This window comes from Hoplias malabaricus, chromosome 10, assembly GCF_029633855.1.
Source record: "Hoplias malabaricus isolate fHopMal1 chromosome 10, fHopMal1.hap1, whole genome shotgun sequence".
Classification (NCBI taxonomy): Eukaryota; Metazoa; Chordata; class Actinopteri; order Characiformes; family Erythrinidae; genus Hoplias; species Hoplias malabaricus.
Window position 1 is genome coordinate 36,857,904 of NC_089809.1, and position 24,372 is coordinate 36,882,275.

At 41.2% G+C, this 24,372-nt stretch overlaps 1 protein-coding gene across 4 annotated transcripts in view; it reads left to right on the top strand.

Annotated features, from left to right (window-relative positions):
* Positions 1 to 24,372, top strand: part of tsnare1 (T-SNARE Domain Containing 1) — a 188,711-nt gene that overhangs the window by 115,964 nt on the left and 48,375 nt on the right. For all 4 annotated transcript variants that reach the window (XR_010804405.1, XM_066683727.1, XM_066683728.1 and 1 more), the window contains one exon: positions 21,119 to 21,201. Coding sequence is in view for 3 of the 4 variants with exons in the window: in XM_066683727.1 (XP_066539824.1) it covers positions 21,119 to 21,201 (83 nt within the window). In the remaining variant the exon portion in view is untranslated. The remainder of the gene's footprint in view (positions 1 to 21,118; positions 21,202 to 24,372) is intronic.

The window sequence follows — 24,372 nt, forward strand, 5'->3', positions numbered from 1 at the left end:
ATTTGTTAATTAACTGTAATGTAATGAAATGTAATTTAACAGACAACAGTTCAGAGAGGGTGGCATAGTGGTGCAGCAGGTAGTGTCGCAGTCACACAGCTCCAGGGGCCTGGAGATTGTGGGTTCGAATCCCACTCCAGGTGACTGTCTGTGAGGAGTGTGGTGTGTTCTCCTTGTGTCTGCATGGGTTTCCTCCCACAGTCCAAAAACACACGTTGGTAGATGGATTGGCGACTCAAAATATACTGTCCGTAGGTGTGTGTGTGTGTTGCCCTGTGAAGGACTGGCGCCCCCTCCAGGGTGTATTCCCACCTTGCGCCCTATGATTCCAGGTAGGCTCTGGACCCACCCTGACCCTGAACTGGATAAGCGCTTACAGATAATGAATGAATGAAAATACAGAGAAGCACATTCAGGATTTACTTACCAACGTGGTAGTTTTTGTTTGTTCAAATATACAGTTTTTTAATGTGATGCCTGCAAACAAACAAACAAAAAAAAAAAACACAGGGCATAAGGACAAAACAAAATGTTATAGAAAATTCATTACATTGTTTGGAAACATTACACTGGGTATAAACAAGCTTCCTCTAAAGGCTTAGTCTTTGTATGCAATGATGTGTCATGGTTCATGACCAAACGTCATGAGAGATTTGTCAGATAGTTCAAAGACAGAGTATTTAGATCTTTCACCAACTACAATCCATAATAATGTGAAAAGACACATTATTAAAGGGGACATATTCTATCCTTGTTCCACAAGTGAACACAGTTCTGGGGTCTTAATAAAATGTCTGAGACCTGATTTATTCAAAACACCACAAGGATCAAGCACCACAGCAGTCCATATGAGGTGGTGTAATTTCAGTGATCCTGGATGAAGGATGGGGAGTGAAATCTGAATGGCTTGTAGAAAGCCAATGTAGTTTGGGTTTGACCAGGTTCTAAACTATAAACTGTAGGATAATCTCATTATTATCCAACATTAGGACTGGCCTCCTTGGTTCTACTGACTATATAGGTGTACTTTGTATCTGCATTCTTTAACCGCTTTTGACTATGGTTTTTAATGGTCCTGACCCCCACAATGACACTGATGTGGTAGCAATGTGTTAATGTGAGTTGTGCTTGTACAAGTGGATCAGACACAACGGTGCTGCTGGAGTTTTTAAAACCCCTCAGCGTCTCTTCAGGACTGAGCATAGTCTACCAAAATATCCAGCCAACAGTGTCCTTTGTCCACTGATGAAGGGCTAGAGGACAACTAACACACATTGTGCAGCGTCAGATGAGCTACTGTCTCTGACTGTACAAGGTGGACCAACGAGGTAGGAGTGTCTAACAGAGTGGACAGTGGACACAGTGTTTAAAAACTCCAGCAGCACTGCTGTATCTGATCCACTCGTACCAGTGCAACACATAATAACACACCACCGCCACATCAGTGCCACTGCAGCACTGAGAATGATCCACCACCCAAATCATACCTGCTCTGTGGAGGAATTTGACATGTTGTTTTAAGGTGGATGTCTTTGTCTTCCTTTCATAAATCTTTCCACTCAAAAACATCACGTAATTGTTGGAACGTTGCAGAACCTCTGGAGTCTGTCACATGGCATGACAGTTCCTTTTGGAAAATGAATCCATTTGTATTCTAATTGGAAGCCAGCCATCATAGTGTCCTTTCGTCTCGGTTTTTAATTAATCCTCTGTGTCCCATATTTCCCTGGGAGTGGATGAATAGAGGGAGTATTCCTGTAGGAGAGTTTAAGGATATGCTCTTATATGCAGATGCCCTTTACGTACCTTTCAGGCCCATTGAACACGCACTCATACAGCAGAGACTTTACACAGGCAGGGAACCAGGGGGAGGCAGAGGGAAACAAAGGCCACGGTGTCTGGATGAAACAGGCTAATATAACTCCCCTGTAGCCAGACTTCTTCCCCAGCTCGGGCACTTAAGTTTTATAGAGCCAAATGCCATCAGACAAATGATGAATATCAGAGGGTGTGATTAATGTAACTGGCCCCAGCCTGCCTGGGAATACAAGGCAGTGGCACAATAAACTGGACTATAAAGAGCCACTGGCCTTTTTAAACAGGGTCGCTAATGTGCAGTAGGAGGGCCTCTGATGCCAGAAAAAGTTGGGGCAGTGTGTGATGTGACTGAAAAAAACAACACTGTGATTAATACATTCTGTTTAATTACAGAAACACAAGAGGAGATGTGTGTTTGTTCTGAACGTCAGGCCAGCAGCAGATTCCAAGAAAGTGACAGGAGTGTGTTTACCCCTATGTTACATCAGCACTGCTTTTAGATGTGGATTATAGTTTTTTAGACAAGGACCCACAATCATTCCATTTCAAAAGCAGATACCTGTGTGTGAAAATGTCCCCAGGTGTATGTTTGTGAATGACTGGGTAAGTGTGTGAAATATTTCACAGGTGTGTGTGTGTGTGTGTGTGTGTGTGTGTGTGTGTGTGTTAGTGACTGTGTGAATGTGTGTGAAATTGCCAACTGGCATGAGTGTATGAGTGACTGGGTGAAATTGTCCACAGGTGTAAATGACTGAGTAAATGTGTGAGTGACTGGGTGAGTGTGTGTAATTGTCCACAGGTGTGAGTGCGGTAGTGAGTGGGTGAATGTATGAACTTGTCCATAGGTGTGATAAACTGGGTTAATGCATGAACTTGTCCACAGGTGTGAGTGACTGGGTGAATGCATGAACTTGGCCACAGGTGTGAGTGACTGGGTGAATGTATGAACTTGTCCACAGGTGTGAGTGACTTGGTTAATGTATGAACTTGTCCACAGGTGTGAGTGACTGGGTGAATGCATGAACTTGTCCACAGGTGTGAGTAACAAGGTTAATGTATGAACTTTTCCACAGGTGTGAGTGACTGGGTGAATGTATGCACTTGTCCACAGGTCTGAGTAACAAGGTTAATGTATGAACTTGTACACTGGTGTGAGTGACTGGGTGAACGTATGAACTTGTCCACAGGTGTGAGTGACTGGGTGAACGTATGAACTTGTCCACAGGTGTGAGTGACCGAGTTAATGTATGAACTTGTCCACAGGTGTGAGTGACCGAGTTAATGTATGAACTTGTCCACAGGTGTGAGTGACTGGGTTAATGTATGAACTTGTCCACAGGTGTGAGTGACTGGGTGAATGCATGGACCTGTCCACAGGTGTGAGTAACAAGGTTAATGTATGAACTTTTCCACAGGTGTGAGTGACTGGGTGAATGTATGCACTTGTCCACAGGTCTGAGTAACAAGGTTAATGTATGAACTTGTACATAGGTGTGGGTGACTCGGTGAATGTATGAACTTGTCCACAGGTCTGAGTAACAAGGTTAATGTATGAACTTGTCCACAGGTGTGAGTGATTGGGTAAATGTATGAACTTGTCCACAGGTGTGAGTGAATGGGTGAACGTATGAATTTGTCCACAAGTGTGAGAGACTGGGTTAATGCATGAACTTGTCCACTGGTGTGAGTGACTGGGTGAACGTATGAACTTGTCCACAGGTGTGAGTGACCGAGTTAATGTATGAACTTGTCCACAAGTGTGAGTGACTGGGTTAATGTATGAACTTGTCCACAGGTGTGAGTGACTGGGTGAATGTATGAACTTGTCCACAGGTGTGAGTGACTGGGTTAATGCATGAACTTGTACACAGGTGTGAGTGACCGGGTTAATGTATGAACTTGTCCACAGGTGTGAGTGACTGGGTGAACGTATGAACTTGTCCACAGGTGTGAGTGACTGGGTTAATGTATGAACTTGTCCACAGGTGTGAGTGACTAGGTTAATGTATGAACTTGTCCACAGGTGTGAGTGACTGGGTTAATGTATGAACTTGTCCACAGGTGTGAGTGACTGGGTTAATGTATGAACTTGTCCACAGGTGTGAGTGACTGGGTTAATGTATGAACTTGTCCACAGGTGTAAGTGACTTGGTGAATGTATGAACTTGTCCACAGGTGTGAGTGACTGGGTTAATGTATGAACTTGTCCACAGGTGTGAGTGACCGAGTTAATGCATAAACTTGTTCACAGGTGTGAGTGACTGGGTTAATCTATGAACTTGTACACAGGTGTGAGTGACTGGGTTAATGTATGAACTTGTCCACAGGTGTGAGTGACTGGGTTAATGTATGAAGTTGTCCACAGGTGTAAGTGACTTGGTGAATGTATGAACTTGTCCACAGGTGTGAGTGACTGGGTTAATGTATGAACTTGTCCACAGGTGTGAGTGACCGAGTTAATGTATGAACTTGTCCACAGGTGTGAGTGACTGGGCTAATGTATGAACTTGTCCACAGGTGTGAGTGACTGGGTTAATGCATGAATTTGTCCACAGGTGTGAGAGACTGGATTAATGCATGAACTTGTCCACTGGTGTGAGTGACTGGGTGAACGTATGAACTTGTCCACAGGTGTGAGTGACCGAGTTAATGTATGAACTTGTCCACAGGTGTGAGTGACTGGGTTAATGTATGAACTTGTCCACAGGTGTGAGTGACTGGGTTAATGTATGAACTTGTCCACAGGTGTAAGTGACTTGGTGAATGTATGAACTTGTCCACAGGTGTGAGTGACTGGGTTAATGTATGAACTTGTCCACAGGTGTAAGTGACTTGGTGAATGTATGAACTTGTCCACAGGTGTGAGTGACTGGGTGGATGCATGAACTTGTCCACAGGTGTGAGTGACTGGGTGAATGTATGAACTTGTCCACAGCTGTGAGTGACTGGTGAACGTATGAACTTGTCCACAGGTGTGAGTGACTGGGTGAATGCATGAACTTGTCCACAGGTGTGAGTGACTGGGTGAATGTATGAAGTTGTCCACAGGTGTGAGTGACTGGGTGAATGCATGAACTTGTCCACAGGTGTGAGTGACTGGGTGGACGTATGAACTTGTCCACAGGTGTAAGTGACTGGGTTAATGCATGAACTTGTCCACAGATGTAAGTGACTGGGTTAATGCATGAACTTTTCCAAAGGTGTGAGTGACTGGTGAATGTATGAACTTGTCCACAGGTGTGAGTGACTGGGTGAATGTATGAACTTGTCCACAGGTGTGAGTGACTGGGTTAATGTATGAACTTGTCCACAGGTGTGAGTGACTGGGTTAATGTATGAACTTGTCCACAGGTGTAAGTGACTTGGTGAATGTATGAACTTGTCCACAGGTGTGAGTGACTGGGTTAATGTATGAACTTGTCCACAGGTGTGAGTGACCGAGTTAATGCATAAACTTGTTCACAGGTGTGAGTGACTGGGTTAATCTATGAACTTGTACACAGGTGTGAGTGACTGGGTTAATCTATGAACTTGTACACAGGTGTGAGTGACTGGGTTAATGTATGAACTTGTCCACAGGTGTGAGTGACTGGGTTAATGTATGAACTTGTCCACAGGTGTGAGTGACTGGGTTAATGTATGAACTTGTCCACAGGTGTAAGTGACTTGGTGAATGTATGAACTTGTCCACAGGTGTGAGTGACTGGGTTAATGTATGAACTTGTCCACAGGTGTGAGTGACCGAGTTAATGTATGAACTTGTCCACAGGTGTGAGTGACTGGGCTAATGTATGAACTTGTCCACAGGTGTGAGTGACTGGGTTAATGCATGAATTTGTCCACAGGTGTGAGAGACTGGGTTAATGCATGAACTTGTCCACTGGTGTGAGTGACTGGGTGAACGTATGAACTTGTCCACAGGTGTGAGTGACCGAGTTAATGTATGAACTTGTCCACAGGTGTGAGTGACTGGGTTAATGTATGAACTTGTCCACAGGTGTGAGTGACTGGGTTAATGTATGAACTTGTCCACAGGTGTAAGTGACTGGGTTAATGTATGAACTTGTCCACAGGTGTGAGTGACTGGGTTAATGTATGAACTTGTCCACAGGTGTAAGTGACTTGGTGAATGTATGAACTTGTCCACAGGTGTGAGTGACTGGGTGGATGTATGAACTTGTCCACAGGTGTGAGTGACTGGGTGAATGTATGAACTTGTCCACAGGTGTGAGTGACTGTGAACGTATGAACTTGTCCACAGGTGTGAGTGACTGGGTGAATGCATGAACTTGTCCACAGGTGTGAGTGACTGGGTGAATGTATGAACTTGTCCACAGGTGTGAGTGACTGGGTGGACGTATGAACTTGTCCACAGGTGTAAGTGATTGGGTTAATGCATGAACTTGTCCACAGATGTAAGTGACTGGGTTAATGTATGAACTTTTCCAAAGGTGTGAGTGACTAGGTGAACGTATGAACTTGTCCACAGGTGTGGGTGACTGTGTTAATGCATGAACTTGTCCACAGGTGTGAGTTACTGGGTTAATGTATGAACTTGTCCACAGGTGTAAGTGACTTGGTGAATGTATGAACTTGTCCACAGGTGTGAGTGACTGGGTTAATGTATGAACTTGTCCACAGGTGTGAGTGACCGAGTTAATGCATAAACTTGTTCACAGGTGTGAGTGACTGGGTTAATCTATGAACTTGTACACAGGTGTGAGTGACTGGGTTAATCTATGAACTTGTACACAGGTGTGAGTGACTGGGTTAATGTATGAACTTGTCCACAGGTGTGAGTGACTGGGTTAATGTATGAACTTGTCCACAGGTGTGAGTGACTGGGTTAATGTATGAACTTGTCCACAGGTGTAAGTGACTTGGTGAATGTATGAACTTGTCCACAGGTGTGAGTGACTGGGTTAATGTATGAACTTGTCCACAGGTGTGAGTGACCGAGTTAATGTATGAACTTGTCCACAGGTGTGAGTGACTGGGCTAATGTATGAACTTGTCCACAGGTGTGAGTGACTGGGTTAATGCATGAATTTGTCCACAGGTGTGAGAGACTGGGTTAATGCATGAACTTGTCCACTGGTGTGAGTGACTGGGTGAACGTATGAACTTGTCCACAGGTGTGAGTGACCGAGTTAATGTATGAACTTGTCCACAGGTGTGAGTGACTGGGTTAATGTATGAACTTGTCCACAGGTGTGAGTGACTGGGTTAATGTATGAACTTGTCCACAGGTGTAAGTGACTGGGTTAATGTATGAACTTGTCCACAGGTGTGAGTGACTGGGTTAATGTATGAACTTGTCCACAGGTGTAAGTGACTTGGTGAATGTATGAACTTGTCCACAGGTGTGAGTGACTGGGTGGATGTATGAACTTGTCCACAGGTGTGAGTGACTGGGTGAATGTATGAACTTGTCCACAGGTGTGAGTGACTGTGAACGTATGAACTTGTCCACAGGTGTGAGTGACTGGGTTAATGTATGAACTTGTCCACAGGTGTGAGTGACTGGGTTAATGTATGAACTTGTCCACAGGTGTAAGTGACTGGGTTAATGTATGAACTTGTCCACAGGTGTGAGTGACTGGGTTAATGTATGAACTTGTCCACAGGTGTAAGTGACTTGGTGAATGTATGAACTTGTCCACAGGTGTGAGTGACTGGGTGGATGTATGAACTTGTCCACAGGTGTGAGTGACTGGGTGAATGTATGAACTTGTCCACAGGTGTGAGTGACTGTGAACGTATGAACTTGTCCACAGGTGTGAGTGACTGGGTTAATGTATGAACTTGTCCACAGGTGTAAGTGACTTGGTGAATGTATGAACTTGTCCACAGGTGTGAGTGACTGGGTGGATGTATGAACTTGTCCACAGGTGTGAGTGACTGGGTGAATGTATGAACTTGTCCACAGGTGTGAGTGACTGTGAACGTATGAACTTGTCCACAGGTGTGAGTGACTGGGTGAATGCATGAACTTGTCCACAGGTGTGAGTGACTGGGTGAATGTATGAACTTGTCCACAGGTGTGAGTGACTGGGTGGACGTATGAACTTGTCCACAGGTGTAAGTGATTGGGTTAATGCATGAACTTGTCCACAGATGTAAGTGACTGGGTTAATGTATGAACTTTTCCAAAGGTGTGAGTGACTAGGTGAACGTATGAACTTGTCCACAGGTGTGGGTGACTGTGTTAATGCATGAACTTGTCCACAGGTGTGAGTTACTGGGTTAATGTATGAACTTGTCCACAGGTGTGAGTGACTGGTGAACGTATGAACTTGTCCACAGGTGTGAGTTTGTGAGTGAATGGGTGAGTGTATGAAATTGCCCGCATGTCATATTTTAATTTGACCTTTGCAGACAGTTAGCATGCAAAAGGTAAGTTGTTACAATTGGTGAGAACTTTGTGAGTAGACAGCAAGGGGTCCGGAGCCTTTTGGCAATAAATGAACTTTGGCAGGAACACCCCCTGGGTGCCTGTCCATCACAGGACATCACGCATTCACTCTGTCACTCACATACTCACTCAGTCATAAGGTTAAACAACCATACCTTAAAGGAATCCACAGATGGAGGAGCTGAATATATCAACAAGACAAAAGCAAGCAAACAAGAAACAAATGATGTAGGGAATCAGCTTCTTCATTAATTCTGTACACTCCTGACATATTATGTCAATTGCACAGATGTTAGAAATGTCCCGCCCCTCCGTCTAAGTCCCTCCAATCACATCGCTGGACCTGCATTCAAGCCAATACTCAAAGACTGGTCAATACACATCCAGAAATTAGCAAGTATTTGTTTGTACAGAATAGGTCTCAGATAGAACAGACCGCCATCATGTGCTGAAGAAGATGTAGCTGATAAAAACTGGTCAATGTGAGAAAACTTAGCATGTCCTACGACACTATGATTGTTGTGGACCAAACTAATTATTTATAACAATGATTAATGTTAAATAGTGTTTGACTGATGAGTGTTGGTCATCATTGCTGTCTTTGCCAGGTAGGTATTTAGCTTTAGCTAGCTAGCCAACTGTGTAGCTCACCATTTTTCTAAGCCTGGCCCTGGTTGGTTTGGTTTGAGACAATTAGGGTAAGAATATCACGATCAGAGCCATGTTTATTGGGGGCTTAGGTGGGGGTTTTGGCAGAATACAAGTGGGAAAAATAGAGCAGTCCAGAAAAGTCAACATGGTTGCCCCCTACTATCCCAACCAAATGGAAGTGAAATTTGTACATGTGTAGATTCTGTCTGTGTAGTACATTTAAATCTCTATTCTTGGTTCCTCTCCATCTGCCTCCCATCCCCCATTCCCTCTTTTCTCTCCGTGGCTCAGTACGACAGCTTGTCATGGCCTGTGTGTTGTCAATGGAACATATACAGAGTTTAGGGGAGACAGTAGAGATCCAGTGCCCACGCTTCCTCTGATTTTTTTTTGTCTTTTAGCACATGCAGGAGAGCGTCTGCTGGCAGACATGAATGAGAAAGAAGGGGAATTTATGGGAAGGGGATAATTTAGCAAAGACAGAACCACATCCACTGGTCTTCCCTTCCTTTTCACTCCCACTCTTTTTCTCTTCTCTCCGTGAACAGTGAGATTGTCCTTCTTTCAGTTCCCTCTCTAAAGAAAGACATGGAGATTAAAGTGAAAGATGCTGTTGTTTTTATTACTCCAGTCTTTTTACAGTGATCAGTTTGGTCAGAGACAGGCTGATCCTGACATGCATCTCGTTTTTTAATGAAGACTGCATCCATGAGTGTGTGGGGGCAGGAGTCTAAACTGTGTGTGTAAAGGACGGTGTGTAGAAAATTGTGTCTGGACATTGGAGGCATCAGAAATCTGAACATGTCTAGATTATAAATCTGTTTTAACTGAAGTTTTCTTCACAAATCAGCATTCTGGATTAATGTTACCTGGGGAGGAATGTTAACTTGAGTGATCACGGACATATTATACACTATATACATCTTATTGTGTGAAAACATCTTAAAACTAATTACTAATATTACTCTATGCTATTATGAGTAAGAATATTATAACACTACACAAGGATCTCCAATCACCTGCATTTATACCATGTTTATACCATTTATACCATGACAGAATTAGTTTTACCTGTGTACACAGGGTGCTATAATTACAGGAGTATTTCAGTCCACGCTTCCATTTCAGGAAAGATCCCAGAGCCTTTTATCTACTGTAAAATAAAATAAGCAGTATAAGTAACCTCGTGTTGTATTAATCCCATGTGAATTGACATGTGAGCAATATTCTGTCATATCCCAGCAATGCAGGAGCCAGAGGAGCCATTTAGTAATATAATGTACAGTCCTTCAAGTACATGACTACCATCAGGTGCTGAACGACGCAGCACATTCAAATCCATTAGGCGACCTAAAGACATTACAGGTCTACATCTGTCAGAGGACTGACTCTTCAGGCAGCTCTTGGTAAGTCTCTTGAAAAAAAGCAGTCTACTGATGTATTATGAATGTGCATCAGACTTATTAACTTACAGTTTATACTAGCAGTTAAAAACCTGAAAGATTACCGATTAATGGAGCTTGTCATGATCTGTTTTGATGGGTTGAAAACAAAGTCATTGAGGTCTGGGTATTTTTTATTTATTCATTTAACCTTTATTGGTTACCGGGCCAGCCTAGAAGAGGCACTTTCTCTTACTGACTGACTGTCTTCTAATCTTGAAATGTGCATGCTTGAGTAGGAAGGTTATTTTGCCTTCGGCTCTTAGTTCAGCCGTAAAGGTGGCACTACTACACCATCCGTTGTTAGTTTACATATATGTCACATAGCACTTTTCCACCAAAGTGGAACAGGAATGGTTCTAGTTTGTGAAGAGTTCGGCACATTTCCCCTGACATAAACTGGTTTGCGAACCAGAAAATTTCATACCCAACTGGAACCAAAGAAGAGTAGCTTCGTCAGTGCGAACTGTGGCTTCGTCCGTTTGCGTGCCGAGGTTCAGTAACTCAAGGAAGAGCTCAGAGCCTCAAATAAATCGTTATCCCCAAGTGGAGCTGAAAGAGATTGATATGTCCTTCCAGCTTCTCCAAGCTTCTCCAGACCCTCCAAAGACAAGGGTATGTATTTTGACTTTCCTGTTTTGAAATGCCAGAAACACTTCTGTGACAGTGACTATATGGCTAATGGTGGTCCAGCAAAACTAGGCTTGCCTAGTTTTGTTTAACCAGGTTAGTTGAATTGAGATTCGTATTGATCTCTTTTACAAGGGAGACATGGTCACAAATATACACAAAAACATATTCAGATAAATTCATATTATGTAAAACATTAACACAACGACAATTTGGAATTCACCATAGCCTTAAAGCTTAAAACAAGTTATAATAATTGTGCAACTTACTGAAAAAAGTATATACAAGTAACAAAACCTAACAATAAAACATATGGCTTTATGTATTATCCAGTTTTTCAATTTCTTTTACCTCATTGGGTTTTTCTTTTATTTGTTATACTGTACCTGCTCCAGTCTCTGATGGATGATAGTCAGCCTCACTGATCAGTAACAGTCGTAAGATCTTGAAGAGTTTCAGGATACATTGTAGGACGGGCGTTATTGTATGCTCAGATCAAATACTGAAATATTGAAGGCCTGAGGTCATTTATATTCATAATGGCAAATCCCGGGATATGAGCAGAGCAGAGATCAAACTGGAATGATGTGCAGTCATGAATGTTATATGAGTTATATGAATGTTTGATTAGATGTTTGAACACATCTAATCAAATTACCTGAACATGAATGTTAATTTTCTAAAGAAATTACAATATATATGGAATGATCTGCCATTGTTAATGAATGGATTTTATTAATACAACAGTTTAACATAAATTGGGAAAAACTAACTATAACTATTGCAAAAGCCATAACTTTTACACATAACTTTTAAACTTTCTCTATGTGGCAGGTTCAGCAAAACCAACCAAAAATATTATTTCATATACTTATACCAAAGTGATTCTGGAGTGTTTCTGAAAGATATGCATAACATACAGAAAAAGCTTTACACCCTAGAGGTGTTTCCACCTGATATTTTCCATATGGATTCACCAATGATCAGACTGTCATCCAAACACCTCCCACACATTTACACCTGGAGAAGTGTTTTATAAATACATCTCCGCTCGACAAAACAAGGGCAGTATTATTGATGTTACAGTCAGATGGCTAATCCTAATGCAGCTGTAAATGTAGCTACACTTCAGTGTTAACCTGTAATGGGTTAAGGTATAAATAATGGCAGTGTGCCACCGCTCCTTTACTCCCTCTGGCAAATGATACATGAACAAATAAAATACTAACCGAGATAAAGCTACCAGAACACAGAGTGTAAATACCACTACAGTGTAGAACATCAGTGATTGCTTTCCCTTAATGTGAAAATTAAACCATTTGTCTTTGCAAGGAACTTACTGCACATTTACCAATCAGCCAGAACATTAAACTGACCTCACTGTCCATTCAGTCGCCTCCACTGGCCATGCAGGGGCACTTTGTAGTTCTACAATTAAAGACTGTAGTCCATCTGAATCTAGGCCACAATCCTAATGGTGAGATCCAGTGGCAGGATGTGGCGATGTGATGCAGTGATGCCTAAAGTAGCTCTGAGTCATTCCAGATGCCTGGTCTGCTTTCAGATTTAAATCAGAGGTGCTGGGAAAACTGGAACAGCATCATGGTGCACTGGGATGACTGACCTGCAGAAACCAAGCTATAGAAGCCAGATATGTCCAAGATGCAGGCAGGATCTGTGGTTGTATAGGGGTGTGTACTCCTCATGACATGCATCAATTGCCCTTTTCCAAAGACACTGTTAACACTGAAGGATTTGTTTATATTTATATTTGGGAGCTACACATGCTGCCTTCTAGACGACGTCTTTTTCAGGAATGTCATTGTGTGTTTCAGTATGATAATGTCAAGCTGCTTTGGCAAGAGATTACAGAAACATGATTGAGTAATTAGAATACGGGTGCTAGACTGCCTCATTGAAAAAGGCCCTATGCAGTTGTGCAGGTGAGATTTTTATAACGGAAGAATGGCAGAATAAAGTCTTAAAACTGAATCAATTGGTGTGTTTTGTACCCAAACAATTATTAGGTGGTAAACCAGCTCTGGACCCAGGTTTTGAAACATGTTGCAGCCATCAAAGTTGGATAACAACAGTAATAAAAACCATTTTCTAAGATATAAATCATTATTTTTTTATAACTGTTTTGATTTTATTATTTGTCAAACAGGCGGCAGTGTGTTTTCTGGTATTATTGCAGCATGTGACTTGCCTTAATGTTCCCTCTGCGGTCACCGTTCAGCTGAAAGGCCAATCAGCTACATGCACTCTGCCTATTAATGACTAAAGAGGTGATCCAGTGCAGTGGTGAGGAACAGTGCGTGGAGTTTCAAACTAATTAGGTGTTTGTTTTATGGCTTAGCTTGGCCGTTCCCTAATTGTTTAATTATTTGATTATTTATGCCCTATATTGAAGTCGTTTGCCATGTTTGTGTGTGTGTGTGTTTGTGTGTGTGTAAGAGAGAAAGAGAGAGCGACAGCAGCTGAGGAGTCTTCAGATAAGAGCTCGTCAAGTCTGTTCATTTAGAGTCATTAAGAATTTGTTCCTGTAATTCCTTAATGAATTGAGGATGTGGAGCCTGGTGGAAATTAAAAAGCATCCGTCAATTCATTGTGCTTTCATAGCCTCCTTTGTGGATGGTTTTGCCGGTTGATAAGTTTATTTTGCTCGCTGCTGGCCCCTGCATACAAAAGACTTAATTAAAACAATGCGACGAGGCCCAGGTGAGGGCTGCTGTTAGCGAGTGGTCGCTGAACTGTAGAGGTGTGCACAGAATTCGACACAGGGCAGGGGACGAGGTCTATCACAGCGGTATATTGCGGGGGCACATTAGGAAGAGGTCATATGAGGACTTGTTTTTCAGTGCCTGAAAAGTTATTTTCTGTATGTTATAAAAATAAATGTAATAATTTCATGCAGAAATGAGCACAGATACTGCCACTGTCTTAATAGTCTGTTTACTACCACCTACAAGTGAACACAGTTCTGGTTTCCTAATGAAATATCTGTGACATGTTTTTCAAAATACCATAAGGATCAAACACAACAGCAGCATTGTCCCCGTCTAAATAGCCCTCTTCAGAACGACCAGTTTTAGCACCTTTTCCTTTAAATGAGAATGAGCCACACACAGCTCGCTTCAGCGTGAGAGCCCAGGGGTGAGGAACGAAGTGGACCGGCTCTGTTCTCTTGCTTCTTTGTTCTCGTTTTCTCCATAAATACTCAGTGCTCTTCTTTCTTGATGTTTTTTGTGTTTGTTTTGTTCCGTTTAACTTCGTCTTTGCGCTGTCACGTAAAACCAGGTCCAGCGCTGTGATTGGAGAGACTCAGACCAGGGGTTGAGGCAATTATAAAGCTTCTGCACTTTGCAAAAGAAGGAGCACAAAACCAGAACGACTCGTTTTATCTCGCGTTTTCAGACAAAAATCAAAAAATGACTGGATGGTCTTATTTTACAATTTGTAGGTTGGTAGACACTTCGGAACAAGTGATTTTTCTCATGATTTGTCCTCTTTAAAATACCAAGTTATATAATAAGACCAACTTGAACATATTGGAGAACCAAAGAGATGAACCCATTACCAAGATATAAACATTTGGAAATGAGAGTGTATAGTATTGTAAACTGAATATCCGTGTGCGTACATTCTATATTCATAAATGGTCAGTTTTATCACAGCCTTGTCTTCAGTCTAAAAAGCACAGCAGCATACCAGAACTTTCCTATCCATCATAAGTCCATATGTCTGAGGCAAATGAAAGTGCACTCTACCCAATAGCAATAAACTGCTGAGTGGCAAACCTCCAATTATTTTATGAAGCCAACTGTAAGGCATTCAGCACCACAGCAAACATACAGACAACACTGTTTTAGCATGCAGCCGTCTCTGCCATATGAATAATGCAGACAGTTAAGCACATAAACATGACACATAAGTGTTTGCCGAGGTTTGCCCCATCATGCTGCTACAATAAATTCCGCTCAATCCAGATCTCAGAGTGCCGTCAGTCCTGGCCCTCTGTGACTACAAGCTTCGTTTAACTTTGTCTCATATGGTATTCCCGTTTCATAGTTCAACCTAATGACCCGTAGCACTCAGGCGAACAATAGAGAGATGGCACCTCCCCTGCAGGGTCTTCATATCACACATCTGGCCATTCATCAAACCCGCACCTCTGTTCCCTCCTGCGCTTATTGAAATATTGATTGATTAAGTGACAGTGCAATGTGTCATCTTTCTTCAGTGTTTCTAAGAGCGCCATTCTTCATTTCTGCTGCCTTTTTACTGCCACTGTAATTGGTCATGGATGATAGATCAGTCATCCTAAAGGGAACAGGAGGAAGTAGTCAAGTTGAAAGGGTCACCCTGGTCAGCTGGTCAATTACACACACATACACACTCTGTATTAATACATATATATAGACACGTGCGGCTTCTAATCATTAAGTTCATTGTATCGTTAAGTCTCATTGCCACAGGTGTATGACTTCAAGCGCTTAGTCATGCAGTCTGCCTTTGCAAACATTTGTGGAGCTCCTTAAGAGCTCACTGAATTTGAGTGTGTTACTGTAATAGGATGTCGCTGTTGCAAAAGTGTCAGTTTGTGAAGTTTCTTCCCTCCTAAATATACCACAATCCTCTATGTGTGGTATTACTGAAGATAGGAAGTGTTTAGGAACCACAGCAAATCAGCCACAAAGTGGAAGACCATGTAAACATACAGAGTGGGGTCACAGAGTGCTGAGTCATAGCACGGAGCCTAAAAGTTGCCAAAAGCTCTGCTGACTCACTAACTGCAAAGTTCCATACATCCTCTGACATGAATATCAGCACAAATCTGTGAACTGAGGGCTTCATGGCATGGGTTTAGGGCTTAGATCACCGAGCACATTGCTAAGATTTGGATATATGCCTCTGGAACTTTGGAATCAAGTTCTGTAGGGTGTATCATGCTTCACTCTCTGCCAATCTGGATGTGTCAGGTTTTGGTGAATGCCAGGAGAACATCAAATCACTTGTTTGACTGCACTGTGCCAACTGTAAAGTTTGGTGGAGGAAGTATATTGCTGTAGGGATATTGTTCAGGGGTTGGCCTTGGCAGCTTAATTCCAGTGAAATGAAATCTGAACATTTTGGACAACTGAATGCTTCCAACTTGCAGGAACAGTTTGAGTAAGAACCTTGTCTGTCCCAGGGTGGCTGTGCCCCAGCGCACAAAGCAAGTTCCATAATGGCATGGCTGGGTGAGTTCAGTGTGGAAGAACTTGACAGGCCCGCACATATCCCTGACCTCTAGGATGAACCTTTGGGATGAAATTGTGAGATAGACCCTCTCATGCTACTGCAATATCACACCTCACAAATGCTCTTCTGGAAGAATGGGCAAAAATTCCCACAGACTCACTACAAAATCTTGTAGGAAGCCTTCCCAGAAGAGTGGATGTTTTTTAGCTTTTCTTGGCAATTTAACTTTGAAATAGACTGAATATGATTAACAATTAGTCATTTAGTGGAAGGACATAAATGCAAAACAAAGTCAAATTTTATAAAAGGACTAAATTATGCCGAAAGTTGGCAAACTAAACACAGAGTCAGTGAATTAAGATTGTGAAATCTAGGCTGATTTGTGGCTGAACAAATAACGTCAGCTACTATTACTGCTTTCTGAGAAGTGTGAGCAGGGAAGACTATGCTTGTGATGGGTAAAAGCAAACCAAGGAGACACTGACTGCTCAACAAAAGCATATTATTCTAAACAAAAGGGAGCAAAAATAAAGCAGCTTTTTTTACTTGTTTTTTTTCTCTTTTTTTCCTCTTCTTTTTATTTATTTATATTTTAGAGTCTTTCATCTCTTTTCATTTTGATTACTTAGTTTTGTACCATTTACCACCTGCTCCTCTTCAAACGAGCAATATTTTCTGAGTGTGGCTCCAGGCCATCACACCAGTGGAAGTTTAGACGATCATCCAGAGCATTCTGGGAGTTGGAGTTTTTGGTGGAATCTGCTCTAGATTGCTCTAGTTTCATTGCTGCCCCTCGCTGAGCATCCTTACATATGTTTTATGTTTTTTTTCTTACAGAAAGGCCTTATTATATTTTGCTGTGGGTGATGCTAAATGTGTTTATAGTTTTTGTAGCAAATACAATTTTAATGATATATTTATTATATATATTTAGGCACTAGGAGTCACATGTCTTGTGTTTTGCGTAGTGCATTTTTATTAGATATTTTAGAGAAAAATGTATTTATTTATTACTTTATTCATTATTTACATGTGCTGCCAGCACCTCAGTGTCCAGTACGTAAATTTAGTTTTTTGCCCTTTAAAAAAAAACAAGAAACAGTAGCTTTTGTAAAAGGTACTTCACAATGTCAGATGCTATTTTGTCCCACTTTATTTGTTCTAGCATTTATTTATTTATTTTTTTTAAACAAAAGCAGGAAAATACACGAGTGCCCTACAACACCATGTTGTCACTCAAAATCCCAGCACAGTTCCTCTGCTTATTCCGCTTGTCTACTTTCCAAACTTTTTCTCCATCAGTGTTTTTGTCACTGCTCTTTGGCGTGACTCACTGGGTCCTGCTGACCAAGCGCCTCCATCAGGCAAAAGTGCATGACCTCACTGACCATGAAGAGAAAGAAGGGGAGAGGAGTGAGGCAGAACAGCAGGAAGGCCTGTGGTTAGGGCTGAATAAATGTCAGCATGGAACAAAGGAGACAAACCTGTTAAACCCCAGGTCAGGCTTTGAAAACATAGAATTTAATATATATATATATATATATATGTATAGGTGGCTTGAAATGTTCTGGAACTATGTTTTGTTGATTGTTGAAGTGAAAAAAGTTATATTTCTTCAGACCATGCACCATTATTATGCATTTGTTGTTGTTGTTGTTGTTTTACATTGTAGAAATGAATAGTAGAAACAGCAACAGTGCTCGACCAGTGGAGACATGCAGCCATGTGGCCACTTATAGCATTCCTGCCTATAGGCCAAGCTTTTGTCTTAAAGAGTATTGAACAAATGCTAATCTTCCAAATGATGTATTTGTATTAAAGCTTGTGTCTTGTTGCACATGAGGGTTTTTTTTTTCAGGAAGTATATATTTCATGAATGTTGTTGTTTGAGGTTTGGTTTTACCTTAAAGTGTTAAATCTGTAAATAATATTTTTATAGTGGAAATGAGCTCTTGATTTTATTAAATTATGCCTAAGCTTTTGAAGAAAACAACATTTAATGCTGCTCTCTATAGACATCGTGTACTGATTTTGTCTTGGAAATACACCTGAACATGTCATTGGACCCTGGATGTCCAAATTTTGCCTGTGACAGTGAGTTATTTTGAAGCTTCTGTGTCTCTGACTTCTCCTCCCTTGTTGCGCCTCGGCCTGGCACAGCAGCAACACAGAGCAGGACTAAATCAAATCTGAGGAAGATAAACAAAACCTCATTAGTTCTAGCAGCTCGACTGAGGTGAAGTCTACAGTGTTTGCTGCTGCTGACGCTGCCCTACTTTAACCCTGCTGTAACTCACTCGCTCACTCCCGCTCCAGTCAGGCCCTCGTGTGTGCTGAACCGCACATTTGTCTTTAATTGGGAAGGGAATTGACTTTGCATTTGAATCAATGTTCTCACTTGGTAGAATAAGTACATGTGCATTGGTACAAGACAACTCATTTGGATTATTCAAAGCTAATAATTGCTTGGCTTTCCCCTGAATTAAGAAAGCAAGAGCATAACCTAGTCTCTGGGCAATGCTCGTCCAATAGTAGACACTGTACTGTTTTTCCAAGATGAAAAACCAGGAATTTTTTCTTTGGTTTAACTCCCGTTCTTAGTGACATCACTATCTGAAAGAATGTGGATATCTTGGCAATCTAAAATTGAAATGCCATCTTCAGATTACATCTGGAAAGCTTTAAGTAATGTCACATGCCTGTATCAATGTAACGGGAATAGAAATTTAAAGCACAGCAAAATATGATACAAACCACTGCACTGTTAGGTTTGTTTCTTTGGCATCTGCCCTATCTTCCTATAAGGGTTGTGTATGGAGAGGGGCTCAGGTACGGCTGTTCACTGTTCACTATCTAGAACTTCATGTTAAAATTTGTAATGTGTGGCTGTGATTTTAAGAATGCAGAATGTTTATTGGTTTAAATAATTGAAAAGCAGTTGTTTCATAAATTTGTAAAATGCATTAAACAAAAATCTGTGATGTGTTCATATTCTTGAAGCTGTCCAGAGTAAGATTTTTCCATATTTTCACTAATCAACTCAATTGTATTGGCGACACGGTGGTGCAGCAGGTAGGTGTCGCAGTCACACAGCTCCAGGGACCTGGAGGTTGTGGGTTCGATTCCTGCTCCGGGTGACTGTCTGTGAGGAGTTGATGTGTTCTCCCTGTGTCTGCGTGGGTTTCCTCCGGGTGCTCCGGTTTCCTTCCACTGTCCAAAAACACACGTTGATAGGTTGATTGGCGACTCAAAAGTGAATGTGTGTTGACCTGTGAAGGACTGGCGCCCCCTCCAGGGTGTTTTCCTGCCTTGCACCCAATGATTTCAGGTAGGCTCTGGACCCACCGCGACCCTGAACTGGATAAGCGCTTACAGATAATGAATGGGAACTCTATTGTATTTTATCAATATTATCAATAACACTTAATTTCCAGCAAAGAGGGTACATGGCTCACCACAAACATCTTTATATAATTATTAAATAGTTCAAGAACGGACTTCTATGGCACATCATGCAGACATTCTTTTTTTTTTTTTTAAATAAAGGGCAATGGAAATTACTCTCATGCTCGAAGAAATTACCCTTGTACTCGCAGGGTGTTGCAGTAAGAACTATACAAATTGCAGTAGTGCAGTGTGGTTTCTGTCAGCAAATGCTATTGGCTGACGTCTTGTTACTGCCCACCTCAGAGAAGCCATCTTTGAAAATGAAGATCTCAGTGTAGTTTTGAAATGGGGAAAATGGAACAGCATTAGCCTAAGATCAAAAAGAAGTGGTGGATTGGCCTCAATTCTCAGAGGCAGCCTTGGTTCACCTTCACCTTCCTAAAGGCTGTGGGCACTGTGTGGGATTGGGGAGATTAATATAATTGGTGGAATTGGTGATGACATAACTGGGCAAAAATATTGCAAAATGTGGGCTTAAATGAGCATTTAAGAACAGAGTAATAACTGTGTAATAACCATTTCATGTCCACAGGTAAACTACTTTTAACTGCTAAATAAAAAAAAAAAAATAATAAAGATAAATTTTAAAAAAATTACTAAAATAAGTTGAATAATCTTGTAACAGTCCACTGTAAAAGTGCCAGGTATATTGAGTAGATTTATTTATTTATTTACATATGTTTTGTCTGCAAAGTCTCTAAATGTTGTCAGTATCAGGTCCACAAACTGCTGTAGTTCCAGGGTGAGGTGTACGGCCATTGCCTGATGTTCTCTCCCCTCCTGTGGCTGTAACTTCAAAATCTCACTCTTGTTTTTTCCCAAGAAAGTGTGTGTGTGTGTGAGAGAGAGAGGTGCAGCTGAAGAAGGCACGGATTTAAAAGAACTGTGTGGTTATAACACGTCCCCTTCTCAAATCTCCCGAGCGCCCGAGGGGTGTATAAGGACGTGATGCATATCAAACATCCTGTAAGTGCACACTGAGAGGAACATGACAGATATAGTCATATGCAAATGTTTTTGCACCCGTGGTTATATTACTTGTCCTGTTGATTTTCTAAGTACATCTGCTCTACAGAGACCACACTTCAGCACATTTTAATACACACTTACTGTGTGATGCACATATCAGGGGCAGCACAGGGGCACATCCATTAATGGTGCAGCAACACAGCTCCAGGTTCTCAGGGTCTGGGGTTCCACCTTGTGTGGGTTTCCTCGGGTTGTTGTGTTCTCCACCCACAGTCCATTGCAAATATTGGTAGGTGGACTGACTGTGTGAAATTGTCTACGTATATATGTGTGTGATGGACTGGTGTCCTGTTCACGGTGTGTTCCTGCACAATCCTACCCAATGATTGCGTGTAGGCTCCAGACACATTTGCCCTAATCTGGGTGAAGTGGTCGCAGACGATGAATGAGTGAGTGAATAAACACATGATGATGGTCGTTCTTGTGTTTCCTCTCTTTTCAGACAGCATTGAGGACTACATTCAGACAACCAGCTCACACGTGGAATCTGCAAACCAGGAGCTGGCCAAGGCCAGTCAGTATCAGGTAGGAACTCTGAATGTGCTGTAGACGTCTAAAACCTTCAGCAGTTTTGTCTGAAAACACCTCTTTACAAAGTACCAGTCCTCCTACCAGGTCTATACTTTGCACGTTCCATGTTCGTGGATAAAGCTAGCACATACCAGGCAAAAAAAGACTGTAACACAGCAGCACAGAACATCGAAGCATCACTACTGTGTCTGATCCACTCATACCAGCACAACACACACTAACACAACACCACCATGTCAGTGTCACTGCAGCGCTGAAAATTACCACCACCCAAATTGTTCCTGCTCTGTGGTGGTCCTGACTATTCAGGAACTGGGTGAAACAAAGTATGCAGAGCAAGAGGTTGGTTGCAGTCAGCAATGGTAGCTCAACTAGAGCAAAGTTATCCTTTTTTATTTTATTTTATTTTATTTTTTTGGAGAGATGTGTTTGATTAAGGAGGGTCTGTGCTGAACTAGAAAAGTACTCACATTGTATAAAGATTAACACAATGATTTCATTTCAAATTGTGATTTCATTTCAAATTTAGGGTCATTGTAGTGGGGAAAAATATATTTTAAGAATAAAGTCAAACATTTTTAAGAACAAAGCATGGTTTAAGGTGGAATATTTGAGTAAGAAGATGACTGGATCTGATTCATGGCTGAACTTTAAAGGCTAAGCACCACTTAATGGACCTCCATGAATATTTCACATTATTTTAGTTACTGACAGATATAAGTATGAATTAAAATGAAAATAGCAGCTTAATTTGCTTTAAAACTTACAATTTTATTAAATTGGCGGAAAAACCCGAGCTCACTACGGAAATTCTTGAACGCAGCCGTGACGTCACTGGTGGACAACAGCTGAACAACGCCGCGGTAAAACACCGTTATGACTGACTGTTATGACAGTATCTAGCTAAATAACCAACATTATTCATGACAATAGCCTAGCAATAAGCTAAACTCAAATTTAGAGGTACCGTTATTCTTGTAAATGTGATCGAAGTCGAACTCGAATTCATCCGACACTATAAACCTCCGTAATGCAGCTACGTAGCCGAGTATAATCTGAGCCACCGAGTTTAGCGAGTCAAGCTAACGTTAACTAACACCAACTAAAACAGGCGACGTGAGTGTCCTTACCCTGTTTACCTCCATGTTACAGAGGCTCTTGAACACCTTTCGTTGGTGTCCTTACATGCCCATATTGTTGGAAAAGCGCCAGTGAAATGAGCTACAGATAACGGAGTGAGCGGATGGTCCTTTCCAAAGTGCCCGTTTAAAGTTGACAAATTTAGTCCATTTTCTGGATATTTTGGGATCTTTGGGCCATTTGTGCACAGATGTCCCACTGTACATTGAATGATTGCAGCCAAAAACAATACACCTTTTCATCATTTTGCATTAAAGTAAGTGCAGCTTCTAGAGTTGTTGTCCACCATCTACGTCACAGGCAAGACGCCTATTAGAGTTTCCCAATACCGTTGGGGGACCAACGGTCTTTTAAACCTTATTCCTTGAATTAGTAAGAAATAACATGTTTTCTGACTATCAATAAACACAAGTTAGGAACTCAAATTCCACTGTATTTATTTGTTTGACACTTTCATATCGCAAATTGATATGCAAATATAAGTCAGTATTTCCCATCTGTGGGGCAGGAATAGAGCCACACCCTCATCTCTTGTTCATGCTTTTCAATGTTCAGCAGTCTCTTCACTGTCCAAATGCCTTCAGATGCCGTTTCTCAGCAGTGGCTCAAAATAGCAATAAAATAGCAAACGTCACACATCACATTTAAATCTCAAACGTAATCTGTTTCTCAAGTATTTTGACATGACCTGAATTATATTAATAATACACAAAAATTTTTAAAAGAAATAAACATTTATTTTACTCCACTGTATTTATTTTATTTGCCTTAAAGAAGTGTATTATTGTAATTACTGCAGCACATTGTCAATTTCTGTTTCTGTAACAGACAATAACAAACAATATTGATGCATTGATTATTGAATAATGATTTGTGGGCAATTAAAAACAATGTTTACTGACCCCCAGTAAACCCACTACCCATCACTGAATGAAAAATCAGTAGATATTTGAAGGGAAGGTAGGCCTGAGTCTTTCTGCTGTTGTACGTATATTTAATATATATATATATATTGATTTGGGTTGAGGCGGGGCTTTTCGAAGGTTTTACTCCTTACATGTTTCTTTTTTGGTCCATTGTCTCAAGATGACAAAGGAAAACGAGTAATTGGGAGTTTCTTAGTTGACCCCTGCACCTGATTTCAGACGTTTGGAATCAAACGCTTGTTTCCCTTTGGCTATCGTTAATAAAATATTGATAAAGATGTCACCAGGATGATGAAATAAAGGCCCATCTGGCTGAGCTTGATTATTTTGAAAGAGCTTTGTACTGAGATTATGACCCTAACAATGCTCCGCCTTTTATCTAAATAAACAAAGGCCGAACAAAAGATATGTATACGAGTAAACAGTGGGCAAAGTACACTATTATATGTACACAGACGGCATGGAGATAAGATGAAGTACCAGTACTACATTACTACGGCTGAGGTAAATACATTTTGTATATAGATAATATCTGATTTTATATAGAAGCAAAACAAGAAGAAAACAAGACACACAACCGTTTAAAACTAAAACGGGCCTCTTCAAGACCTGAGATACATTTAAAACTACCCCCATCACAAAGTATTTGTTTCCATTCTTCCACTCTGTGGTTCTGAAAGATGTGGAGCTGTCAAGAACTCTCACTAAAAAAAGAAACTATATTTATAAAATGAAGAAGAAGAAGAATTGCAAATCAAAGGAGCAACTGTTGTTTTAAATAACATTTCACTGACCTCAGAGCCTCAGAGCCCCAGAGTCCAGATCTCAGCATCACTGAATGTGATTGAGGTTTCTTAGATTGTAAAATAAAAAATGCAACCGATTTAACAGCTGTGGAAATAAATGCCTGCATTTTTTATTTTCATATTATGTTGCGTAATTAACTGTTGCATAGTTTTAAAAATGATAATAGTCATTTTACTGAGAAAAAAAAAGTACCTAAATATTACATAGTTTGAAAATGACAAGCGAGTAGAATGTACTCTTCACTACATTTGACTTCTCTCAGGAAAAATTGCTGCAAAAGTGCGTGTGAGTT